Source organism: Aspergillus welwitschiae (assembly GCF_003344945.1).
Source record: "Aspergillus welwitschiae strain CBS 139.54b unplaced genomic scaffold BDQ94scaffold_1, whole genome shotgun sequence".
Lineage (NCBI taxonomy): Eukaryota > Fungi > Ascomycota > Eurotiomycetes > Eurotiales > Aspergillaceae > Aspergillus > Aspergillus welwitschiae.
The window spans coordinates 1,357,149-1,380,703 of record NW_020798695.1 but is presented as its reverse complement, the minus strand read 5'-3'; the positions used below and the strand labels follow the sequence as shown (position 1 = coordinate 1,380,703).

Genomic DNA, 23,555 nt, shown 5'->3' with positions numbered 1-23,555 from the left:
GAAACGACTCGAAACAAGGACAAGGGGAAGCGCCCTGCGAATATGAATGCATGGTCAACGAAATCTGGTGGTGTTTGTTCGACAACGACGATAACGACTTCGAAGAGTAGTAGTCTCAACCCTGCAAGTGCCAGTAGTAGTGCTCATTTAGCTGGCCCGACTCGTGAGCGTGGGAAGATTGAGACTGATCCGAGCAAGGTCCGGTGGCCTTTGATTGGGGTGAGGCGTTGATTCTGGGTGGATGTCGGGGATGAACGGCTGGTTCCGTTTGGATTGGTTAATTATCTAAGCTTATTTGGGTTATTGGGTTGGATTGAACTGCAGCGCTTGTGGTGTACGCTATGAATGTATGAGTATATGAGTTATGTGATTATGCCGCATGGTTGTTTTGGTTGTCTTGATGAGATGGTGGTCTTGGACTTGGTGCATATTCATTGTTGGGTTTTCTGTGATGTACAACGGTGATAGTGACAATGTCTTATTTTTTGGCCTATTGCTGGAGGGATACTATTGAACCTATTGATATCTCTATTTTCTGCTTTTTGCAATCGTCGATCCACTAAAATCTGCTGTCGGTCAGATTCATTCGATAGATCTTAAGCCTTAATACTATGCTGGTAGGCAGTGCCCTGCCACATGATGCCGTAAGATCATTGCTCATCGTATCCCATGACCCGTGCCTTCAGTTGAGATATATTTAGTACAGTAGGACGGACCGATTACAGGCTACTAGTAGTACTAAGTAAGTATCATGTAGTTAGTTTGTCACTCATGACTCAGTATGGTACAATATTGATGGATATGGAATACTTGGAGGTAATACAATCATAATTTAACACGAAGACCTATTATTATCTTTGAATAATTCAGGACGTCGCATCAATTTTTGATGGGTGGTGAAAATAGGATACCCGTCACGTGCCACATAACTGTAGATCAGGGTCTGTCACCGCCCGGGTGGAGCGATTGAAATACTGCCGACCAACGAGCCACGGCGGTCAAGCTTTTTGAACCAATGGACAGGCGGCTAATAAGAAGGCATCAAAAAAGACGGACGGCAGCGCGTCACGCCGCACTTTCCAAGAAACAGGCTGAAGTGGCGAAACCAGGAACAGTCTGTTCCGGGCCTATACTACCATGTACGACCTGGTGAGGCCGGTTCAAATTCTAGCTCGCGGGAAGTACTTGCCCGGTCCTCTTTCTTCAGAACCGAGGGACCACTTATCTGTCTCCCATGCCAGTTGCGCGGGAAGTACGGAGTAGTACTCATCATATCTAGATGGTCCGGATGACGCATCCCGGTGGGCAGGTGCCGAGAGACAAACCATCCTAAGGTGATAAGCAGAAGCATGTGGTTCGAGAGAGAAAGTGACTCAAATTGTCTGGTACACTAGTAAACTGTCCGTAGGCCCAGGATTCAGACGACGGATCTTCAGGGACTGATCTATTGGAAAGTTGAGGGAAAATCGGGAGGGCGTCAGGCCGAATCAGTGAGCAAGGGGATCTGCCAGGTTCCCATGGAACAGGAGACAGGCAGCAAGATTGAGACCACGTCAACCATTACTGGCGGGATGAGAGAAAAAGTAACCATACTGTGTGAAGGGCAGTGATCCACTCCGGGGTACGTTGAAGGTGAGGGAAATAATGATGGAAGGGCGAAGTAGAGGCGGAGGTAAGAACATACTATACATACTATACAGAACCGTACCGAGCGGTGACGGGAGAGGGGCACGGCCATTCGGGAGATGCCGTAATCTCCCCCCCCACGAGAACCACTCTCTCATCCCTCTATTCTGTCGCTGCTTTTTCTCTCTTCGACTTCGTCTGCATCGTCCCTTTGTTGCGCACCCCCATTTACATCGAGCCATTGCGGTAAGTCCTCATCCATTCTCTCGTTCCTTGCTGGGTGTCCTGCAGCGCTCGGCCTTCCTCGTATTATCGACTCATCGAGATCGTTTCCTTCCCCCCCGGGTGTCTGCCTGACGCCGTGCCCTTTGCCCTAACCTCCGCGTCCAAGTCGTTAAAACTCTGCACGCACCTCTCACCTCCTGCCCTTCCCCCCTCCTCCCCCCGGACCCAGAAATTAAATCTCGCAACCCCTTTCAATTCTCGTCGGAGCTGTCATACAAGCTTGCTGATCAGTGGCTGGTCGCGTCAGATTTCTTCTAATTGGGAAAAAAACCTTGTTTTTTTTCCCCTCTCCAAATCTCTCATCCTTCCACGTCGCATTTTCTAGGCCTTTGGAATCCACCAGTTCCAAAGGCTCCAAGCTCACCACGGCTCTCGTAGCCTCCCATTTCGTTCTTCGTCACATTGTATCTCCGAGACGTCCCCGCGACACTCTTAACAACATTCCCCCTCCTGCTGGTGTCGACTCCCGTGTTTACGTCCGGTGCTCCTCCTTTTAACCTCCTGACGCCCACTCAGCTCATCCCCTCTTTTCTTGAGCTGCCGCATAGGACTTCTCTGAAGGTTCTTCCTCTCAAGGAGGAAGGGTCTAGGAGGCTTGGTCCAGTCAACTTCGGTTGCGAATCTTTTCGCCCTCCCTAACACGCATTCGCGTTAAAGACACTCAACTTTTTTTTCACTACTTTACTTTTTTAAAAGACCTATTCCGTGCTCCGTCGCAGCGCGCATGGTTATGGCACCGACTGCTTGTGTACCTGCTGAAGTATGCACTCCTAAATACTACCAGGAGAAACACGACTATAATCTCAATTGGGATCATGGTCAATTCAGCAATCATGGAGGGGACGATTTATCGCAATCCAGGTTGGCTGCCAAGGAACTAGTCTTGGACATCCTGAAGAAGCGCGCAGCTGAGGTCAATGTGGACAGCTGCGCGCCAGGAGAGGAGGACCCGTTTTACGTGGCAGATATGGGGGAGGTCTACCGCCAGCATCTGCGCTGGAAAATGAACTTGAGCCGTGTTCGGCCTTTCTACGGTAAGGATATGAATGCACAACTGGGATTTTCATGACAGCGGCTAACAGTGAGTCAATAGCGGTCAAGTGCAACCCCGACCCGGAGATCCTTCGCCTCATGGCTAAACTCGGAAACGGTTTTGATTGTGCGTCCAAGGCCGAGATCGATATGGCCCTCGAGACCGGCGTCGACCCGAGCCGCATCATCTACGCGCAGCCCTGCAAGACCAAGTCCTATCTGCGCTACGCCGCCCAGGTGGGCGTCAAGCAGATGACCTTTGACAACGCCGACGAGCTGTACAAGATCAAGGCCAACTACCCGGACGCCGAGCTTTATCTGCGCATCCTCACGGATGATTCGAACAGCTTGTGCCAGTTCAGCATGAAATTCGGAGCTTCCTTGGACGTTGCTCGCCAGCTCCTCGAATTGGCGCACCAGCTCGAGCTGAAGGTGGTCGGCGTGAGCTTTCACGTCGGATCAGGCGCTGAGGATCCTAAGGCTTTCCTGAAAGCCGTGCAGGACGCGCGCCTTGTGTTTGATCAAGCCGCAGAGATTGGCCACGAACTGCACACTTTGGATGTCGGCGGAGGTTTCTCCCAGGACACATTTGAGAAATTCGCCGGCGTCCTGAGCGAGGCGTTGGACACCTATTTCCCGCCCAACATCCGGGTCATTGCCGAACCCGGTCGCTACTATGTTGCCAATGCGTTCACCCTGGCGGCCAACATCATCGCTCGCCGTGAGGTGCGCGACCCGGAGGACCCGGCCAACGATGCCTACATGCTCTATCTCAACGACGGGGTGTATGGAAACTTCTCCAACATCATCTTTGACCACCAGCACCCCGTGGCCCAGGTCCTGACCTGTGCGTCGGCCACTAACTCCCCTTATGCTGCGACTTCGGGGGGTGTCACGTACTCCATCTGGGGGCCGACCTGTGACGGCATTGATGTTATCTCCAAGCGCATTGAGCTGCCAGCTCTGCTGGAAGTTGGAGATTGGCTTTACTTCGAGGAGATGGGAGCCTACACCAAGTGTAGCGCGACCCGCTTCAACGGCTTTTCGGACAACCACGAGGTGATCTACATCTCCAGCGAAGCCGGGGCTTCTGCGCTCCTCGAGTACTAGACTCATTATTGTTTGATATTTTTGGCTTCTGTTTGGTACTTATATGTTGCTCTACTTAGCAGGTCGCTCGTTGACCTGCTTTGTTAATAAATGTGTTTGTGTGCTTCTAGAGTAGATTTCGGGTCGAATACAGTGTGTATTTACAGAAGTGTCTGTTTGGCCATATATGCCTGTTTCATTGAAAAGGGGTTCCCCTTATCTTCATTGCACAACGTTTCGTGTCTAAATCTAGTCTATCCTGATATCTATCACCCCACACTGTCATCGTATATATTCATGCATACATAACCCAACCCCGCAATCAGCAGGTCCTCCGATGCAGAGCCAGCTCCAGCATCATGCCCAATTCTAGACCTGGCAGAAAATGTTCAAACAGACCCATCTAGACTAGTCTTTCAACCACCAACTCCGCCCCCTCACTAGTACTCTCCTCCGCAACCTGAACCAATCCACCGGCCTCCAGCCTCTTCTTCCACTTGCCCGACTCATACCGGGCCAGAATGAAGGTAATTCTAGCCGCCACCGCAGGATCGGCCGTCTCGGCCACCATATCAGACGGCGTGAATGTCCAGCGCCCAAACGCCCAGTTCAGGATATAGTGTCTTGCTGCCGGGCCATCCGCATCCACAGCCACCGATTGGCCCGCCTGCTGCGCATCCTCTTCCTCCGACGCGGCCGGCGGCGCAGCAGTCGAGCACCGCATGACGCCCTTGATCCGATACACCTCTTCCTTGTTCGCGGCGCGCAACAACTTCTCCACCAATGCCTGGGTATCCACAACAGCCTCGTCCTGCTTCGCCTTCAATGTAACCGACAGCACCTCCACCTCGGACTGATGTCCATGCTCATGCTTATGCCCTTCCCCATGGTTATGCTCATGCCCATGCTCATGCCCATCCACCCCCTCCTCCCCGAACAATGCCCCATCGATCCCCAACAACACATCCTTATCCACCCGTCCCTTCTCGCTCTTCACCCACGGAGTCTCAACCTCCAAATCACCTACCCGGTCTAAACAAATCTCGAACTTCATCTCCCCCGCCGCCTCCCACTTATTAAACACAATCAGATCCGTATACCGCGCCTGCAGTTTCGCCGTATAACTCGTATCCTCATATCCCTCCCAATTCTCCACATCAATCACGCTAATCACTCCATCCAAGCTGAATGTTCCTGGGTGTTCGCGCGCAAGCCGATTGACTTCCATTGCTAGGGTGGCCGGGAACGCAGACCCAGATGTCTCGATCACAATGCGGTCGGGTTTCACTTCGTTGAGGAGCTGGAAGAGCGCGTCGCTGAGCTGGCCGACGAGGTTGCAGCAGATGCAGCCGTTGAGGAGTTCGCGGACACCGCTGATTGAGGAGGTAGATGCGAGTTGGGAGTCGATTGCTACATCGCCGAATTCGTTTTTGAGAAGTGCGAGTCGGTAAGTTGAAGGGAGTTGAGGAATGAGATTTAGAAGGAGGGTAGTTTTGCCGCTACCCAGGAAGCCGGTTAGGATTGTTATGGGGATGGGGGCCATTTTGTTTCTTCTTTGGTGGTTTTGTGGGGGTGTTGGTTTGTATATATAATGGTAAGTGATAGAAGTCTATCTCTATATCTAAAATACGTGAGAAAAAGAAGGACGGAAAAGAACGATGTGGAGGAAGTGGGATTAATTGTTGAAGTTGAAGCCGGAGTAAAGATTCGGAGGGGGGTGGAGGGGCACGCTAGTCCTCATCAGGTAATCTTTAAGATCTGGAGTGGGGTTGTGGATGCCTCAGACATCCACATGGGTGTCTCGTTACTTGTAGATCTACTATTTTCTGCTCTCATGTCCATCACCATATGCACCGTTCTTTGATATATTGCGTGGCCAATGGCACGATTTTGGCGTCAAATCATCAGATTCAATCTATACTTCGTGTTCATCCTGGATGTTTCCGAGAAAAGTCTATCTATATCCCTTAACTCACTTCCTGGGTACGACATAAAATGCGCCGCTTCGAAAGAATCTACGATGTGGTAGAGCCTGTTGAAGAGTATCGTCATGGGGGGTATCATCCTGTGCACCTTCACGATGTATTTTACCAACGCTACAAAATCATTGGGAAGCTAGCTTTTGGCCAATACTCAACGGTATGGCTCGCAAAGGATCAAAAGCTGTGAGTACATTCTTGCGAACCATGACATCGAAAATAAAAGTAACAGGCTGGTAATACCTCGAAGAGGTTCGCAACAAGTCGTATTGAAGATACTAAAGGCAGAAAAGTCCGACCACAATAGGGAGCTTTCTATTCTTCTGACCCTGTCAAATTCCGACGTGGAACACGCGGGAAAGAGAAATGTGGTTGAACTTCTAGACTATTTTTATCATACAGGACCAAATGGGAACCACTTGTGTCTTGTTTTCCCGCTGATGATATCCGATGGGGAAGCAATGACAATCAGCGGGAACCCGCAAGAAGCAGGATATCTTCGGGCTATCTCTCGCCAACTTTTGCTGGGTCTTGACTTTCTTCACCAGTCAGGCATCGTTCATTGTGGTATGTCGAGGCTCTTCGGTGTGTAAGCAATATTCTAATAGGCTTAAAACAGATCTTCAACCGGCAAACATTCTGTTCTCAGTTGCTGGAACTATGGATATGGAGGCCTTGTTACAGCCCCCCGAGTTCAGGCCAGTTAAGTGGCTAGAAGGGATGAGCGAAGATGACAGTGCCCCCAAATATTTAATGCCCACCCAAAGGCGCCGGGGACAATTGAGTAACGCGCATTTCTCAACGCTTGAGGTTAGGATCGGGGATCTGGGCGGAGGTAAGATACACCTATTCGTACTATATCTTGTCTAGCCAGATTTGCTAAGTCGTCACGGGCAATATCAGCTCAATATGTCCAACACTGTGACCAAAAACCAGTAACGCCTCTGGGGTTGCGTGCACCTGAGCTGATGCAACGACATACCGATGATATTGCCGTTGACACTGCCATAGATATCTGGACCTTAGGTTGCTTGGTATGTTATGAAATTCCTCTCCGTGGAAACTCAGACTTTCGTTCTAATTCTTCTGCGAAGATATTCGAACTTGCAACGAACGAGCCATTGTTCCCTCTGGATACATTCGGCCTCACACGAGAGGAGATAGACAATGACCATTCTTCTTTTATTGAGCAAAGACTCGGTTCGAACAACCAGAAGAATGGGGACTTCAAATTATACCTGAGAGATAGGCTACCGGAGAAATTTGGTGCTGAGAATATAGAGACTCTCACATCGTTCCTTTCCCTTATGTTGCAGAAAGACCCTCGCGACCGATTACCGGCAAAAAAGTTACTTCGGACTCCTTTCTTGACGGATGGATACTCGCATTGATGCTTGGTTAGTTGTGCATCTTTGCGGAATACGGTAAACGTCATTTTACTCTTCTTACAAATCGTCATTGGATCAGTGGTAGATATCTGTGGCTTGATTGTCTCACTTAATACTACCTGATGCTTTCTCGCTATTCGTAATTTTACTAGAGATTTTAGGAATGAAGTATGATGATTCTAGCACACACACACACACACACACACACACACACACACACAGGAAAATAAAAAGTAATCAGGAATAATCATATTCATCAAACTCATGCGTCATTCTCATCGCAGTGAAGACTATAGGAACTAAGTAGCTAGATGCTCCCATGGACTACCACACGGAATTCGTTTAAAATTCAGATGACCAAAACAAGGAACACGATACTCATTTAAAACGACACTACAGTAGAATTAACCTCGACTACCCTATAAGGCTGAACCATTCCTACCTACAGCCCCTAGAAACCCTCCCCAACCAAGACCGCCAGCCAACCTGCCACACCCGAAAGCCCCGAGGATCCACAAGGCTGACGACGATGATATCATGATCCACCCGCACTAACTTGATGTCATCGGCCACATAGATAAACTACATAATTGGAACCCTCCAATCAATCATTCATTTACAGCAAGATAATACCACTACTACTTCTACTATACACATAAACTTTTTCTACTGCGACTTACCTACATATTCTATCTAATATACTACATACCCAGTGTGTCTACAATGAAAACCGTTGATGACACCGCCCGCGAAACCGCCCGAGAAATGGGCTACAGAGAGCCCGCGTCCACGACCGATAGCTCGAACGGGAACTCGATGATGAACCCCCATAACTCACTTAATGATATGGCACAATCGGGCGTGAAGGAGATGAAGAATGTGTTTGATGGTGTGGCATCGGCGCCGGCGCCGGGGGATTTTTTGAATAGTACGTGGGAACATGTAAGGTCGTTGATGGTGGGGGGAAGTGAGGAGGATCATGGGAATGGGGAAGGTGAGTGACATTCTCTCTTCTTCTTCTCGTTTTGTTTAGTTGGTTTTGAGATGATGTGTGCTGTTGTTTTTGGTCGCTGTGTGCTGATTGAGGATGTAGATGGCGGTGTCGAGCCGGCGGATCCGGATGAGATTCGGTGTATTGAGAACTTGGAAAGGGAGAAGATTATTCAGTTCTTGCAGGAGAGGCATATGAGTATGAATAACTCGGGAAGGGGGAAGAAGGTATAGCGTTCGGAAATGCTATATGATCAAATACAGAAGATGCGATATGGTTATAATTGAATAATTTCATGCATACGTCAGTCAGGCTTGCTTAAGATAAAGATAAACCCTGCAGTTTCAGAAGCAGTAGCCTTACTCTCACAGAACTGCTCTGAAACCCTTATCTTGCTTGATATCCAGTCCCAAAAACTCCGCAACCTGTCCCAGATGATCCACTCCCCAGAATGTGTCAGTTTCGCCCTTGTCATTGGTGCACTCAAACCAGGGTATGCCAAATGAGCCTGATTTGAACGCTCGATCTGTATTCGCAATCAAGGCTGCCTTGATGTCTCCATGATCCATCTACAATACTGAGTTAGCACACAAATTCCACATAAAAGCAAACAATGCAGGTAGCATACATCGGCCAATACCGACTGTGCCACGTCCTTTCCGAGTACCCCTTCAAGAGCCGGACCGAAGCATTCAGGCTGCGCAATGTTGGGATTACCCTCTACCCAGAACAAGTGATAAAGCGTTTCAAAGGCCGGCACAAGCTTGTCCGGGTGCTTCAGGGAGATCGCACAGAGCGCACGCTGGGTGCTTAGCGTCCGTGGCGGGAAGCCTTCGGGGGCTGTCTGGACAATTGGGATATTGAAGTAGTGAGCCCAACGGCAACGCTCTTTTTCGATATACTTATTCTTATCTATATACATTCATTAGACGTGTTTATGTGCGTGTTTTAGGTGTTGAAGGGACACGCACTCTTGATATTGATAGGGGCAGTATTCCCGCATGCTTGCATGATACCACCCAGGAAAATAGGGATGTAAGTGATGTTACATTTGGCAAAAGCAGGTGAGTTCTTTTAGACGTTAGAATATCGGGATGATGATTTAAGCTATAGTAGGGTAGATGGATAGGCGCACCTTTAGTACACTGAAGGCGATATAGCCGAATGGACTGACTACGTCCAAGTAGACGTTTATACGCGGCACAGCCATGGTTTTGAAACAGATGAGATGACGAAAGAAAGCTAATTGTGATGTGATCCAACAACCAAAGATGAAGTTATCACAAAGAGTGTCTACTTTATCTAGTCGTCCGTAGACCCCTTGTTCTGGATGAGTCAGCATCGCGAGCCGAGGTGCTCGGATGTTCGTCTGCTGATTTCTAATCCCGGATGCCCCTCACTCTGCCATGTATAGCCGGTTGACGATGATATTTGATGTTATTCTGTGTATACTTGAAAAGGGACGTTGCTGCCATGTTCTGCTCAGACATGACTATACGCGCCTTCCTTGGCAGCTTTCCTCCTGGAGAGGGCAGTCGCGATGCGACCACCTGTAGTTAGGATGTTTCGGCAGATCAACCAGCTCGTAGCATTGACTCTCTGTATCTAACTGCATAGTGCTTGCTTGCATACTTACAAGATAGATGGCTATGCACAACATGCTTAGCTTCGACTCGCTCCTTAGCAGGGATCGACTCAAAGATGAGGGAAGCGTCTTTCTAGTACCCTTCTCCAATCATGACAGTTCAGATAAATCCGCCTATGAGTTTGGTGCGCCTGATGCAGAGTCTATCCAAGACTCAGTGACTAAAAAGCGCCGCCATGCCGTATACTTTCCACGGCCTCCTGTTTGGTGTCCTCCACAGCAGTCAAGAACATCGAGTCTCTCCGCAAGCAGCAGCAGCAGTTGTACAATAGAAACGTGCAGTGGCCATGCAGCCAATGATAGTGAGATGCTCGAAGATGCATATTCCTGCATAGCTGATGGCTGTGAAGCTACTGCTGCATTAGCAGACATGGTATCTCGCACATTAACCAACCAGTCGAAGTCTGACCAGGAGACCATTATTCTTGTGGGTGTCTAGCAGTTACAGAACAGACCATGAGTACATAGACTAACTGTGTCAAGCATGATTGGCCCGCTCGTGACAGACCGCAGGCATGGCAACAGTTGGGTTCAGCGGGGAAATACATTCTGTCGGATCGGCGAGCCTCCGTGCAACATTGTCCGAGCCGAGTCCTTTTGCAGAGCTCCGTCTGCCACAAAGGGAAAGGCATCCCTGCACGATTGCAAGCATACAAGGACATACGTTTAGGTCTGGATGAAAAGCGGTCCATTCACGAAGGGTCCCTTGTGATCTGTGTTGATCCTGCATATACCCTGTCCGATCATGATAAACCATGTTCTGACGAGTTCGATCTGGTTAGCGGAAATATTTTTGTTGTCTGCCGGCTGTATTCCGATTTATGGGCTCTCTGCGCCGGTGCTTCACCACCTCAGTCGGAGAAAGTATTCGGTGAGACAATTACTACGGAGCCTATGCGACTAGCCTTCCTGCCACTCTGCGCAGTGACGCTGGCCGCAAATTTTAGCGCTTTCAACCAGAGATGCATCACTTATGCTCGTGACAAATCAGAGGAACCCAGGTATCCTGGAAATGGGCTGCCGGTTATGCCTCCTCCACGGACTTCCAGTCTCAGCGATGGCAAGCAGATCTCCCGCGGAAACCGACGCCACATTGCATTTCCAGAAGTGGTATATGATGCTTTTGACCGTATCTCCGAATGCAGCGATGTCGACTTTGTGCCAGCAGACTCTTCTCTGGAGAATGTGCTTTCTGACCTGACTGACCGAGGAAGTCGTCGACTCCAGCGCTTAGGCAACCGTATGTCAATCCGGAAGCTGTGGAGCGAATCTAAAAGACCTGCTATGGGAAACACCGAGAATCAATTGTCCCCTTCACCTGGTTACCCTGGGGAACCGACAGAGTTGGGTGCAATAAAGCGTCATTCAGACCTGCAGCGGCGCGGTTCTTTGAGAAGTCAGAGGCTGAGGAGTCTAATTCGAGTTGCTCGATAGGTGAAAAGGTCCTCCGTTAATCTGTCTGAATCATGCTTGACCCGCGTCTGCTTGGTGGCCACTCCCCTCCGGTACTTGTATAAAGATGCAGCAATAGCTGGAGAAACTATGTTGTTATTGGCTAACTAGATGCGGTTATCTTGTCGGAAGCAAGGGCTTTCCTGTTTTATAACCAGTAGTAGTTGGGATCGGCGTGAGAGTCGATATTCAGATCATCGTTGATCATGTGTACTATGCAGTTGACTCGAGTCATGCATCTGCTCACCTGAGCAGCGTGATGAGTAGCAAATGGATATGTAAACACAACAACGAGCTCATGGCGCTCATCAACTCTAGACACCCCATATCCCCAACTATGCCATCGATCCGAGCGATCCTCTACAACACCTTCGCCCTCACCACTCTCCCCATCCGCATTCTCGGCACTCTTATCTACTACCTCCCCCACTTCACGCGGCCCTCCAGCATGGACCTACCGACAAGTCATCAGCGTAAAACTCTTCTACATATGGCTGAGCGATCAAACAGCAGTGGAATACCGCACCCCAAAAACCCTCACTCCAGGCCGTGAAGGCGATCGCTTCATAATCATCAACCCGCCAGACACCACCACATCTAACCAGCTAGCACTCTATCTCTCCCGCGACAGCATCCTCACCAGCGTCCCATCTGTCCAACCCGTCCCCATTGGCGCAGTATGGCACCCTGCCCTTCCCTCCTCAAAACCAGCTCGAGTGATTCTTCACTTCCACGGCGGCGCGTACGTCCTCGGTGGCGTCCGCCTCAAAGACAACAGCTGGAGCCCTAGCATCCTCAGCAAAGTGATGGCTTGTCCTGTCATGCTGCCACAGTATCGCCTCTCAGTGGAAAGAAATGCCTCGTTTCCTGCCGCCCTGCAGGATGGGATCACGGCTTATGTGTATGTTCTCGAGGTGTTGGGGATCGAGCCTCAGAATATAATCCTGTCCGGTGATTCGGCAGGTGGGAATTTGGTTCTCTCCATGATTAGGTATTGGGTCGAGGAGAAGAAGAAAGGGACGGAAGTATTACCGCTGCCTGCGGCTGCGTTGTTATGGAGTCCGTGGTTGGATTTATCGGAGAACGGGGCGCAGAAGGTTGATCGGCATCCGTGTCGATGGGTTGATTATCTTTCTGGGGATTTGCTGGATTGGGGTATCAGGCGGGTAACGCCTGAGGGTTGGGAGAGGGGACATCGATTTCTGAATCCCCTTGGGAATGGGTTTAAGGCTTTAGGAATGCCGATTTTCGTGCACACAGGAACGTCGGAGGTGTTTTTTGAGGATCATGTGGAGTTTGTGGAGGAGATGAGGGCGTTGGGGAATGATGTCGAGTTTTGTGAGACGAAGGATGCACCGCATGATATTTTTTGGGCAGGGAAGGTGCTGGGTTTTGAGAGGGAGGCGGAGGAGGCGATGGAGAGGGCGAGAACGTTTGTGAGGAGAGTTTGTTGGGTTGATTGATATGATGCTGTGAAATGGCATGTACATTCTAATACGGTCATGGGTCTTTTAGCTATAGTTGTTGCAGCCGGCTTCTGAGGATATGTAACCAAGAGAATCCGAGAGCCTGGACCTTAAACTTTATAATCCCGGCATGTAGTCAGCTAGATGCCACTAAAGAGCTGCATTGCTAAGCCATCAGGTGCAGGTGTAAGAGCTGCAACCTTGCACGACCGGCCATGGTTTCTTAGCTCTCTGCACCACCACGATACAGGTCGAAGGGGCAAAATTTCCGAGAAGCCGGGGGTAATCGAAGAGCATGATGAACCAATCTGCGCTTGATTAACGCTCCCAGCCTTGGTAGGGGCTGTGCAGCTGTGATCAGTTGCCTTTGCAGCAAATGCTGATTTTGACTGTAAGGGAGTATGTACCGCCACTGGCCGTTCAAAAACCTATGTAATCCTGGTTATAATCCAAACATGCCTCTTACCCGGCTATTGACTTGATGACATACTCCTTTCTCTGCCGTAACAACGCAATTCAATGTCGTCAAATTGACCGTGTTGCGATGGGAGCTGCTTCCGATCTAGGTGCAAATTATGGAGCCCAGCAGACTGCATCAGATCGAAGAAAATAGACTCGCTTTCATGACGTCTCTTCAATGCCACCAAGATGACAGCCTCAGGCGACATTTGCACTAACCGGCTTAGTACCGAGACTAGCGCAGGCAAGCTGTCTGCATTATAAGTACAATCTGAAACGAGGACCAGATCTACCGAACCACCACACAAGTCACTCGGAAGCTCCTCATCCCAGTCAAGGGTGCTGAACTCGAGCTCAGAGGAATCGGCCGGCTTCGCAACAGCTATGTTCTGTGTCACAATGTCCTCCACCTCGGGCAGATCTGTGAGTACTACAGAACATTGAGGGAGAAGCTCAGCAAGAGCAATCCCTACAACGCCACATCCTGATCCTAGTTCGAGAACATGGAGAGGAGTGTTGCGTTCGCCCCGAAGAAGGCCCTGCAACAATGGCACAGAGACCGCAGGGTCTCCTGCCACTATCTGCTGAAGGTATACGACCGAAGCCACCGCCGCATCCCTGGAGATATGTAAGCCTCGTACAAGGAAGAAGAGAGCCTCGTTTCCAATAAGAAAGCCTCACCAGATATGCCGAGCGATACTGTTCCCAGTCTCTTCCCATATCCTCAAGCCTAGACGATCCTGGGGTCCAAAGCGTCTTTCAACAAGCTTCTCTGCTACTGAGGACGGCGACCCACCAAAAGGTGCGCTCCAGGCCGACATGACTAGAGGAAGATTAGAATTGCCCAGCAAGCGATCTGGTGAGGGAGACCGCTTCTGCGGACTTGTGGCCGTCACGCCTAGAACGATTTTCTGCTGAGATATATTGGCAGAAAAGGGCCCGAGCATTATTGGAAGCTCGCGCCTTCCAGCCTTCCAGCTCAATGGTTCCTGATACAGAAGTTTACCAGAGTCATTGAGACTCAGTGTTACAAGCAAGTTCACATCTTGTGCGAGAAAAGCGTCTCCCAGGTCTGTAGTGATGCAAATTAGAGCGGAGACGGATATAGACCCAGGTTTCTGTTTTTGAAACCTCGGTGTCTTGAGAAAACGAATATAATAAACCATGCTAAAGATGAGCGATTACTAGGCAATGACCGGACGCCTGAAGTGAGCTTAGTATACTAGACCATGCAATTGGCAGAAGAAGCAGACAGTGTATGGATAACACTGAAAAGAGCCGATTCTAGCACAGGGCACGTGTGGGCTGACTAAGGGCGGGCCGATGACATCGACCATCCAAGAGGAGCGTTGCTTCCTCAGGCTCCCTCTCGGGGAATCTCCCCTCGTTATTATCTCCGCCTCTCCAATGCTGCTGTTATCGTATACCAACTCCCTTTTCTGCCGAAATATACCCCCCCGAAACACTCCGAGATCCGCATTCCCAGCACAGCTATCCCATGGGGTTACCTGATTTTACTTTGAAGTGATCTCATCGCTCCTGCGGTCGCGGCGTGGCTCTGGGCCAACGTCGCATCCCTACCGTCATCCGACATGATGCGATCGAGAGACCCTCGGGTCCGCCAGACAATCAATCAGATTCATCATAATCTCGAGTCTGCAAATGAGACCGCCCAGGAGGGTCTTTATACTTTCTCACATAATTACGTGGTACCCTGTTTTGCAGCGATTGGGACCTGTATCTACTCGTGCACTGCGCCTTGTCTCCCTAGCCGCGAAGATCAGCTTCGACGCCGCCGACGCGGCCGCGCAGAGGCTAATTTCGACTTCTACGATGACTGGGACAACGAGGATCCGAACGATGGTCTGCTAGGATGGGGTACTGACGAACTTGATCGCTTGCTGGCTGGAAGTGGCTTGGCTCGGGGGAGTTCCGAACAGCCTCGAAGGCAGCGGAAAATGAGCTATGGTGCTCGTCGCACGAGGCGGAAGAGCACCGCTATAATGTCTGACGACCGTAATGACCCAACCGTTATTCCGAGTTCCTCCTTCCTGGGGTTTCTAGAGCGCTTCCCGTGGAGATTCGGCGCTCGGGGGCTGAAATATCGCCCGTCCGCAGCAGATCTTCAAGAACATCCCGTGGGCTTGCGACGGCATGAACTTGAAGATGAGCCTCTCATAGAAGAAACTGAGGAAAGCGAGGGCCCAGCAACCTCAAGAGTGAATGGGAGATATCGGAGTTCAACACAGTCATCGCGTGACACGACCAATTCCTTGAGCTCGCGGGGTGACTTGATTCCCAGCGACGAGGAAGAAGATGCAGTGCCACTAGATGATGAGTTCGCTCTAGCTCTGGCCAGTCGTCGCGGTACTGGACTCGATTCAATTGATCTGATAGGAGATAAACCCGCAAGTATGAGGTCAGTGTCTGGGACGTTTAGCTTAAGAACAACCGCCTCCTCGAAGGAGAGAAAGAAGAAGAAAAAGAGAAGCAGCCGCCTGCGGTCTCCGGAGGGGTCGTATGTAGAGGTCACTCGTCAAGCTAGCACCCCTACATTAGCCGATCTCAAAAAAGAAGAAGAGCAAGCAGCGCTCGAAGAAGAATCAGAGATTGCACGAAGACGGCTTGCTGCACAACAGCTGGCTTCAACACGTGGCCTACACCAAGCAAAAGACGAGGTAGGTAGCTCCATTATTGGCTGGTCTCATGCCAGAATAATAGATGACGGGCTAACATAACAATCACGTAGGCTTCACAAAATTCACCATCTCCACAACCTCACATCCCTTCGCTGGGCGCCGGTCATCACGAGCCCGCCGATACTCCTTTAGACTCCACTGTAGAACACACACTCCCTCAAAGTCAGGATGTACAATCTCAGTCCTCGCTGAATCCGGGTTCCCCCGGAGACGACTCACAAACCGAACCATTCCCCCCATTTCCATCCACGCCCGAATTTCGCGATGCTAGTCCTGCGTCGCATCCTGGCCATTTCCACGACCAAAGCAATTCCTCGAAGTTATCTGATCAGGAAGATACAGCAGATGCTCCGAGGGATGATGCCTCTATCGATTAAATGAAGGGCACCAGGTTGCTTTGCATGGAGGAAGCACGGCTAATCGCTAATTCAGGTTTGCAGGCCAAACCTAACCATCTAAATTCCCATATCCTTCAGCGATCTCTCTCATATATGAGGACACAGCCGTCTTCTGCTTCTTATGGCGGCCTCTGAACTGTATATTAGCATGATGATTCACGAACTTGAATATATTCCGTATCTTGAAGATGTGACAATTCTTGCGTCTTCGTCTCACAACCACACCAATAGACAGCCATCACCCGGTACTTTTAATTAGTTGTGCCTACCGAACAGCATCAATTATATCCAATATTACCTCCACCCAGAGCATCCGCACCTCCCTGCGCTAAAGCAGTATACTCCAACCGCGCCGACAACCCACCCTGATTCTCATCTGCCCTTGGCATCTCCTCCAGGGGAAGAACGCCCTCATATAGCCACGGCGGATTTGCTAGAGACAAAATCTCCTGATCAAAGATCGCCCAAGAATAATCCTCTTCTGGAGCGGGAAATGCAAAGTCGGGCCCCATTTCAGGCGGTGTATGCATGCTCTGTAGGCCCGACTCGAGTCGATCAGCGAGTATGCTATGGATGCTTGGCACAGATGAATGGTTCCTTTTCAAGCTGTCGATGTGCTTTTCAATCAGGTGGAGGTCTGTACAGATGCATGCAGGTCAGCAATGAATGTGGTTCACGATGAGTCTAGTAACTATCTCTTACCGTCTTGATGTAATACACCGTCTTCGATTCCTCGGAGTAGTAGCATGGCTGCAAACGTTACCATCTAAGAAAGTCAGCTGTGCTGAAGGTGTGCAATGGAGTTAGAGGATGGGGCATTTACTATTAGATCCCAATTAGACCATATACTAGCGTCACCTAGACGAAGCCGCAGAACTGCACGGGCTGAGACTAGTAGTTCGTGTCTTTCGGCTGGTGAGATATCCGTAGAACCTAGATCAAATCCTCTGGCTGGATGATATATGGATAGGACGTATAGTTTGTGTAGATGGTATTGTAGAAGGATGAGTATGCCCTGACGATCAGAAGGGGATGGCTCTGGAAGTTGCATTTTTGTCAGCATCCTCTCCTTGGAAATCAGCCACTAAGAGATCTCACGAGATGCTGCATTATATCGGACTAGCCAATCGTCCAATTGCCGGGCCCAATGGCGGATAACTCGTGCGTCTTCCTTGGTGAAGGGTGTCCGGATTGGCGAGAGGACCTCGCGGTCTTTTGCGCTCACAAAAGACCATATGGTGGGGAGTCCTCTTCCGACAAAATGGCTGAGTCCCTGATGCATCATTTGGATGAGGCCATGGAAAGCATTTCCTTCACGGGCGTTAAATTGGACAAGAGTGGGTATGGGTGGCTGTTCCGGTAATAGGGGACAACACATGTGCATAGAAGCATGCTCAATATCGATTACCTGGAGACCTGAGAACAGCCCAGCCCAGTCGTGGGTCGTGGTTTCAACTTCGCGAGGCGCGTGATCGAGTAAGAGGCGATACGCAATGGCTATCCATGTGCCAGTAGTTGGTACATATGCTTCTGAGCCCAAGCTAGCCATAATCAAGCCGAGGATGTTCTGAAAGGTCAGCGAATCATCCATAGTACCCAAGGATCGATCGGGGTCTTCTGTGCTGTTTCCAAACATCTCCACTGGAGAAACGTATGGCACTGGGTTGACAAGCTCTGCGATCGCGCAACACTGGGCGACAAAGTATCCTTTCGTAAACTCCGATAGATCGTTGGACGGACCATGGAGAGCGGATATGAATAAGACAGATGCAAGCAGAAGGGGAGATGGTGATGCAAAAGCACTCTGATCTTTCAGAAAATGGAGTAGGGGTAGATTATTGAGGAAACTACTTTGGTATTAGTCCACCCAGATTAGAGGAACAACTCATAATGGAGATGATTGCGTACGAGTACCACAGATGCTTGATAACTGGATGTGACCAGAGAGCATCATCCTGAGCAGGCCGAGTGATCAGTTTGAGATGCCTTACGGCCTTCCAAAGAGGGCGCAGAGACATCTCCCCAGACCCTTCATCCTGATCTGGGTCAAGACCATCCGCTGTCACGGAGCTGCTTCCCCTACTAAAGCCTAGGGCACTCTCAATCCTATCCAGACGGCCAAGAATCGCATCGATGTCTTGGTTTCTATCCGGCGTGTCTTGTTGTATTCTCACCACGTCATGAACTGCCGATGCTGCCTGAAACCCGTAAGCATCATCTATGGAAATTTAGTCGACCAAAGTGCTAACATTCGATCTTGGTCTGAAGACGCAATTAGCCTTTGTGTGTCGGCATCGGCGGCATGGGGGAGTTCCCTCCACGACACATTTCATCTTAGCAGCTATCAGCACGCCAGTCACATCTTGCAAGACTAAGTAACCGTCTCTGACCTTTAATCTGCGGCAGTTGACTGCATGGGACGATCAGCTTTGCTTTGCTTAAGCCCCCAAGAACTGAAGCCGCTTACCGCATGCTTTAGTCGGCTTTGGACCGAGGGTAATCGCTTTAGCCCCCCTCATGATGATGATGGATTTTGCAATCACAGATGTTTAGCAAGACCTGATGAATCATAATTCAGTCGAGGTTCTGGCACCCATTTTGAATGGGTATATCTTGCCAAAGGGCCTTAAGAGAATGTACTATAGTCGATAGCATGTTTTGGCGGGCGACACGTGCCTCTGATAAGAGGCGATTGAGCTTATTGGAAAATCGAGATAACAGCGAGATCTGGTCCCATCTAGCTGGTCCGAGACCGGTCCACTCCTACTACTACTCGCATGGAAGTGGCACAATGGCCCTTCCCCTCAGGGAAACAAAGTACAGAGTACACTGCTGATCTATTCCTTTTTTTCACCTCATCGCGTATGTAAAGTGATTACTGCAATTTCATGTTCTAGTTATATCGTCCACCGCCGAGATTATGTTTCCTCGTTTTTAGTCCGCCCTGCGTAGGCTGAAAAGGATCAGGGCGGGTCTGAAAACGGGAATATAGAAGTGTACCATGATAGTAGACCATTGCCTGCTGCGGGTTCACATTCCTGTTGATCTTGCGCTTGCTCCTTGGTTAGGAGGACTGGCCATCTACCGGTCATAGTGCATAGACTGGAGATAGAGCTCGTCTGTTCTTGAGAGCGCGTGCATTGGATAGGCCAGAATGTCTAGTTGTTCCCAACAACCAGGATGAGTGAAGAGTGAAGGGGTATTGTACATGTAAAAATCTATATACAGGTTCTTGTCGTGCGTGAGAACATCGTGATAATAATACATGGTTATATGGTACACATGCCTGTCGAAGCAACACCAACGATTCTACCAAGAACTCAAAGTCAGTGAAAAGCAACAACGTAGGTATCAATCGCGTTCCTAATTAGGAACGTCTAGTAGTGCGTCTAAGCGGATGCCGCGGCATCCTGCGCGTCCATAGCAGCCTGGTCAGTTTCACCAGAGACTCCCATGGAAAGTTTCCTCATATCCCAGCCGTCCGATTCAATCCAATCCTTCTTTTCACCGAGAAGGCACACGGACCGCTGCGAACCCTGGACCAAGAAGGACTCAGCTGCTTCGTTGACATCCTTAGCCGTGACATCAAGGACCTGCTCTCTCCAGCGCTGATCCATCTCATGGGTCACGCCGCTCATGAAATATCTCGCACCCTCTTCATCAACGCTCATTGGGGCATCAAGACCCTGGAAGATACCCAATTTCGCCTCGTTGAGCTCCCGTTCCGACCAAGCTCGGTCCCTGGCGAAGACACCACTGTTCTGGAAGACCTTCAGGGTGTTAACAGGATTAGGGTCCCGATAACTAGTGAAAGCGAACATTCCCTTCACTGGACCATTCATGGCACTCGCGCCATAGGCGCCGCCTTTCTCACGAATCTCTGGGTGGAGGTAGTTATGCGTAAGAAGCTGAGAAAGGACGCTAAGAGATGCACTGGATGAACTGGTGAAAGGGACGGTTTGCATAGCCAAGCCTGAGTAGTAGACCTTATAAGGCATGTCATAGAACGCCTTGTGGGTACCCAAGCCGAGAGCTGACATGCTGGGTGTAGATGTCGGTGAGCGGAGTTGTGGTAAGCCCGTAAGCCACTTTTGTAGTACCGACTCATTTTGCTTCGCGCTGCTCTGCTCACAAACCATCCGAACACGGAGACCAGAGGATCTAGAGATAGCAAACGACTGGATCTGGCGAAGCTTATCAACCAATTCCGCAAGGCGTTCTGGCGAGGTCTCTGCATCTCGCAGCAGATTAGCTGTAGCTTGCAACTGGGCAAGGCCGGATTGTTGCTCTTGAACCCAGAAACTACGGGAAAGACCCGCTGCAGCGGCATTAAGGGCATAACGGTGACCTGATCCAGCCACTGCATCCAAGGCGCCGTTGGTCGTCAGTCGTAGCAGTTCCTGGATCATGGCTGGCGCACTGGGACTAGTGAAGTCGGTCTCAGTGACAAGTGTAGTCATGATCTCCAGCATCTCCGGGATGTTCTTGTCCAAGGCAAAACCAGAGAATTGAAGACCCTCCGCGAACTTTCCAAGCTGCGTTGGGGATGAGATATGGAAGGAGGACGTGGAGATGCCACCCGTCTTCAACTTGATGATATCCTCCCACTGCTCCATTGACTTGCTGGCTGTACCCAGACGCATTATACAGTCATTGAACAGTGGCATCAAGAGACGGAGATCGTCTGGCAGATCTTCAAACGCGTTCAACGCTTGGAAGTAGGTTAAGCCGTTGGTTGGAGCCTCGCGCCAGATGACGTCTACGCCGTCAACCTTCGACTCTCGAACTGGCTTGCGCTCTTTCTCCCGAGAAATATCAGCAACACGAAGGGAAGGAAGGCATGACAGGTCTGCGTTCTGTGCCTCTTCTTGAGTTTTCAGCAACTGGAGCTCTTCCTCTGTAAGCTTGGCAACCACCTTTTCCAAAGAGCCATGCTGCTCAATGAGCTTGTTGAACTTTTCCTCCTTCCGCACCATTTCTTGTTCGTCCAATTCTTGGTTCCAAGTAGGACTGCCGACCATTGTGAAAGTCAAGCAATTGTCATTCATGAGATACTTCTGCATTAAGGATTCCAGGTAGCCCCCCTTCTCATATCTGCTCTTGAACTCATCAATGACCTCATTCCAGGCGAGTTCCTTCATGGGATTGGAGCCATTGAACCATGAGGAGATGGTTTTCTCCATGACACCAATACCGAAGTTGGCAGTCTTATGTCTCAGAGCAAGTTCCAATTGGTGAAGGAAACCCCGCACCTTCTCGTCACTGAAGCCAGTAGCGAGGCACTCCTTGAAGACTTGTTGAATGGCAGCTTTGACTTTAGGTGCTTCTTCTGCGCTCACACCGGTAACACCAGCTGAGAACACGGGTACACGACCTGAAGAGTCAAGGCCCGTATTAGGGGTGAATGAGGACCCTAAGCCACTTTCAATCAAGGCTCGATACAAAGGCGATCCATAACCGTCAAGGAGCAGCGAGGAAAGAATACCGGCCGAGAATGTCTCGACAACATCAGCAGCATCCCCCATATACCATGAAGTCGACGTTTTGTGCTGTTTGTCTTCGCTGGCGAATGTGTCGATCGGCCCCGAAACAGTCACGCTCTGAGGACCGTGAGAAAGATCGATCGGTAGCTTAACAGCAGTGTCGGCCTCTCCCTTTTGGAAACCATCCAGCACGCCCCCAATTTGTTGGAGATGAGCGCTCAGTGGCATATCACCATAGGTAAAAATCTTGGCATTGCTGGGGTGGTAATTGCGCTTCGAAAATTCGACCAGTTGTTTGTGGGTCAGATCGGTGATGTATTGAGGATCTCCTCCAGAGTTGTTGAGCGCGGGAATGATGTTCTCCTTATATTTGATGTAGTAAAGATAATTGGCGTCCGAAATTTGGCCCTTCATCTCGTTGTAGACGACACCTTTGAAGAGAATGTCTTCTGGCTTCTGGTCCGCCTGCGATTGTTCCCCACGGGCCAGTATGGCGCGAGGATCTTCCGGACCTAAACGCCAGCCTTCTTGTCTGAAATCTTCTTCCTTCAACAACGGATGGAAAGTGGCGTCAAGATAGACCGAGAGGAGATTCTGGAAGTCTTGCGGGTTTGTCGTGGCGAAAGGGTAGGTAGTATGGTCAGCGGAGGTGAAAGCATTCATGAAGTTTGAAAGAGATCGAGGTAGCATCTTGAAGAAAGGGTCGCGGATGGGATATCTAGGTAGGAAGATCGGGGTTAGTCATTGGGGCCAGTATGTCAGGCATTCAAGGTATGTTTAAGGAAACTCACTTTTCACTTCCGCAAAGCGTAGTATGCTCCAAGATATGCGGCACACCAGTGGCATCCGGAGGATTCGTCTTGAACCCAATACCAAAGACATTGTTCTTGTCTTCTCTAGCCACGTGGATGTAGTCGGCATCGGTTTTGTCATGCTTCAAGCGGATTGCTGTAAGGTGCAGTTCTGGAACATGCTTCTTCTCCTGAACAGTGAACCCATGGATTCCTTCACCGATCTCCGGAAAGTTCTCAAGGCTCGTGACAGTCGAAGCAGATCTTCTTATCTGGCCCCAGCGGAGCAGAGCGCTATCCGATCTCAGTAAACGCCCGGGTTTCTGCAAGGTCGGAAGTCGGCTCCGGCCTACCCCTAACGATGAACGCAGCATAGCGTTACTTAGAAGATGATAGCCAACCCTAGAAACAGCAAGAGACTGATGGTCACCGGCTTGACTCTCACGCCGTGACGTACTTTAGCGAGTCCGCTGCCGGGGATTAGGGTACCAAAGGTGGTCGGAAATGGCGGTCCCGAGCGGACCGGGATTAAGCGCAAAAGACTAGGATACGCAACCAATTGACCACACCGAGCACGATATCAGATAGATAAAGCGAGTGACGTGCCGTGGAAGCATTCGAGGTTGGAATGCAAAAGTGGAGGGAGAATGGAGAAAAAAGAAAGGAAGGCAGAGCGAGAGATCGGGCCTGCTATTCGGAAGGCGGACCGTAAATTAGAAAGACGCCAAGAGAAGTTTTCAAAAGAGGCTAGTGCAGGTCAAGTGCGCATCCC

At 50.1% G+C, this 23,555-nt stretch overlaps 10 protein-coding genes across 10 annotated transcripts; 6 read left to right on the top strand and 4 right to left on the bottom strand.

Annotated features, from left to right (window-relative positions):
• The first annotated feature begins 2,309 nt into the window (after nucleotides 1–2,309).
• BDQ94DRAFT_6012 (type III PLP-dependent enzyme) lies at nucleotides 2,310–4,244 on the top strand. The gene is made up of 2 exons (XM_026776144.1): nucleotides 2,310–2,945; nucleotides 3,005–4,244. The coding sequence occupies exons 1-2, from the start codon at nucleotides 2,636–2,638 to the stop codon at nucleotides 4,051–4,053; spliced, it is 1,359 nt and encodes a 452-aa protein (XP_026632511.1). The 5' UTR covers nucleotides 2,310–2,635; the 3' UTR covers nucleotides 4,054–4,244.
• A 191-nt stretch (nucleotides 4,245–4,435) lies between these two features.
• Nucleotides 4,436–5,575, bottom strand: BDQ94DRAFT_165197 (GTP-binding protein; the record flags this gene model as incomplete). The annotated part of the gene is made up of 1 exon (XM_026770232.1): nucleotides 4,436–5,575. The coding sequence occupies one exon, from the start codon at nucleotides 5,573–5,575 to the stop codon at nucleotides 4,436–4,438; it is 1,140 nt and encodes a 379-aa protein (XP_026632510.1).
• Nucleotides 5,576–5,915: 340 nt separating this feature from the next.
• On the top strand, nucleotides 5,916–6,299 carry BDQ94DRAFT_133170 (uncharacterized protein). The gene has a single exon (XM_026764215.1). It carries the CDS (start codon nucleotides 6,028–6,030, stop codon nucleotides 6,199–6,201), a length of 174 nt encoding a protein of 57 aa, XP_026632509.1. The 5' UTR covers nucleotides 5,916–6,027; the 3' UTR covers nucleotides 6,202–6,299.
• A 173-nt stretch (nucleotides 6,300–6,472) lies between these two features.
• BDQ94DRAFT_165196 (kinase-like domain-containing protein) lies at nucleotides 6,473–7,402 on the top strand (the record flags this gene model as incomplete). The annotated part of the gene is made up of 4 exons (XM_026770231.1): nucleotides 6,473–6,578; nucleotides 6,631–6,846; nucleotides 6,915–7,045; nucleotides 7,106–7,402. 4 exons carry the CDS (start codon nucleotides 6,473–6,475, stop codon nucleotides 7,400–7,402), a joined length of 750 nt encoding a protein of 249 aa, XP_026632508.1.
• Nucleotides 7,403–7,893: 491 nt separating this feature from the next.
• Nucleotides 7,894–8,689, top strand: BDQ94DRAFT_5954 (uncharacterized protein). Its single transcript, XM_026776137.1, has 2 exons — nucleotides 7,894–8,393; nucleotides 8,493–8,689. The coding sequence occupies exons 1-2, from the start codon at nucleotides 8,123–8,125 to the stop codon at nucleotides 8,621–8,623; spliced, it is 402 nt and encodes a 133-aa protein (XP_026632507.1). The 5' UTR covers nucleotides 7,894–8,122; the 3' UTR covers nucleotides 8,624–8,689.
• A 66-nt stretch (nucleotides 8,690–8,755) lies between these two features.
• BDQ94DRAFT_165194 (putative 2-hydroxychromene-2-carboxylate isomerase) lies at nucleotides 8,756–9,600 on the bottom strand (the record flags this gene model as incomplete). Its single annotated transcript, XM_026770230.1, has 4 exons — nucleotides 8,756–8,959; nucleotides 9,019–9,302; nucleotides 9,362–9,461; nucleotides 9,526–9,600. The coding sequence occupies 4 exons, from the start codon at nucleotides 9,598–9,600 to the stop codon at nucleotides 8,756–8,758; spliced, it is 663 nt and encodes a 220-aa protein (XP_026632506.1).
• A 448-nt stretch (nucleotides 9,601–10,048) lies between these two features.
• Nucleotides 10,049–12,950, top strand: BDQ94DRAFT_165193 (Alpha/Beta hydrolase protein; the record flags this gene model as incomplete). The annotated part of the gene is made up of 3 exons (XM_026770229.1): nucleotides 10,049–10,462; nucleotides 10,519–11,275; nucleotides 11,806–12,950. The coding sequence occupies 3 exons, from the start codon at nucleotides 10,049–10,051 to the stop codon at nucleotides 12,948–12,950; spliced, it is 2,316 nt and encodes a 771-aa protein (XP_026632505.1).
• Nucleotides 12,951–13,610: 660 nt separating this feature from the next.
• BDQ94DRAFT_165192 (putative methyltransferase-domain-containing protein) lies at nucleotides 13,611–14,359 on the bottom strand (the record flags this gene model as incomplete). The annotated part of the gene is made up of 3 exons (XM_026770228.1): nucleotides 13,611–13,665; nucleotides 13,719–14,030; nucleotides 14,094–14,359. 3 exons carry the CDS (start codon nucleotides 14,357–14,359, stop codon nucleotides 13,611–13,613), a joined length of 633 nt encoding a protein of 210 aa, XP_026632504.1.
• A 468-nt stretch (nucleotides 14,360–14,827) lies between these two features.
• On the top strand, nucleotides 14,828–16,728 carry BDQ94DRAFT_5942 (uncharacterized protein). Its single transcript, XM_026776133.1, has 2 exons — nucleotides 14,828–16,090; nucleotides 16,162–16,728. The coding sequence occupies exons 1-2, from the start codon at nucleotides 15,005–15,007 to the stop codon at nucleotides 16,486–16,488; spliced, it is 1,413 nt and encodes a 470-aa protein (XP_026632503.1). The 5' UTR covers nucleotides 14,828–15,004; the 3' UTR covers nucleotides 16,489–16,728.
• Nucleotides 16,729–16,787: 59 nt separating this feature from the next.
• cym1 (pitrilysin family metalloprotease cym1) lies at nucleotides 16,788–23,157 on the bottom strand (the record flags this gene model as incomplete). Its single annotated transcript, XM_026768594.1, has 7 exons — nucleotides 16,788–17,146; nucleotides 17,212–17,275; nucleotides 17,333–17,547; nucleotides 17,608–18,356; nucleotides 18,418–18,727; nucleotides 19,952–22,710; nucleotides 22,784–23,157. 7 exons carry the CDS (start codon nucleotides 23,155–23,157, stop codon nucleotides 16,788–16,790), a joined length of 4,830 nt encoding a protein of 1,609 aa, XP_026632502.1.
• Nucleotides 23,158–23,555: the final 398 nt, after the last annotated feature.

Excerpts from the sequence above, each read along its gene's own strand:
- BDQ94DRAFT_133170 (XM_026764215.1), top strand. The coding sequence starts at position 6,028 with ATGCGCCGCTTCGAAAGAATCTACGATGTGGTAGAGCCTGTTGAAGAG.
- BDQ94DRAFT_6012 (XM_026776144.1), top strand. The coding sequence starts at position 2,636 with ATGGTTATGGCACCGACTGCTTGTGTACCTGCTGAAGTATGCACTCCT. Across the intron at positions 2,946-3,004 it reads CCGTGTTCGGCCTTTCTACG|CGGTCAAGTGCAACCCCGAC; the intron begins GTAAGGATATGA and ends GTGAGTCAATAG.
- BDQ94DRAFT_5954 (XM_026776137.1), top strand. The coding sequence starts at position 8,123 with ATGAAAACCGTTGATGACACCGCCCGCGAAACCGCCCGAGAAATGGGC. Across the intron at positions 8,394-8,492 it reads GGATCATGGGAATGGGGAAG|ATGGCGGTGTCGAGCCGGCG; the intron begins GTGAGTGACATT and ends TTGAGGATGTAG.
- BDQ94DRAFT_5942 (XM_026776133.1), top strand. The coding sequence starts at position 15,005 with ATGATGCGATCGAGAGACCCTCGGGTCCGCCAGACAATCAATCAGATT. Across the intron at positions 16,091-16,161 it reads TACACCAAGCAAAAGACGAG|GCTTCACAAAATTCACCATC; the intron begins GTAGGTAGCTCC and ends ACAATCACGTAG.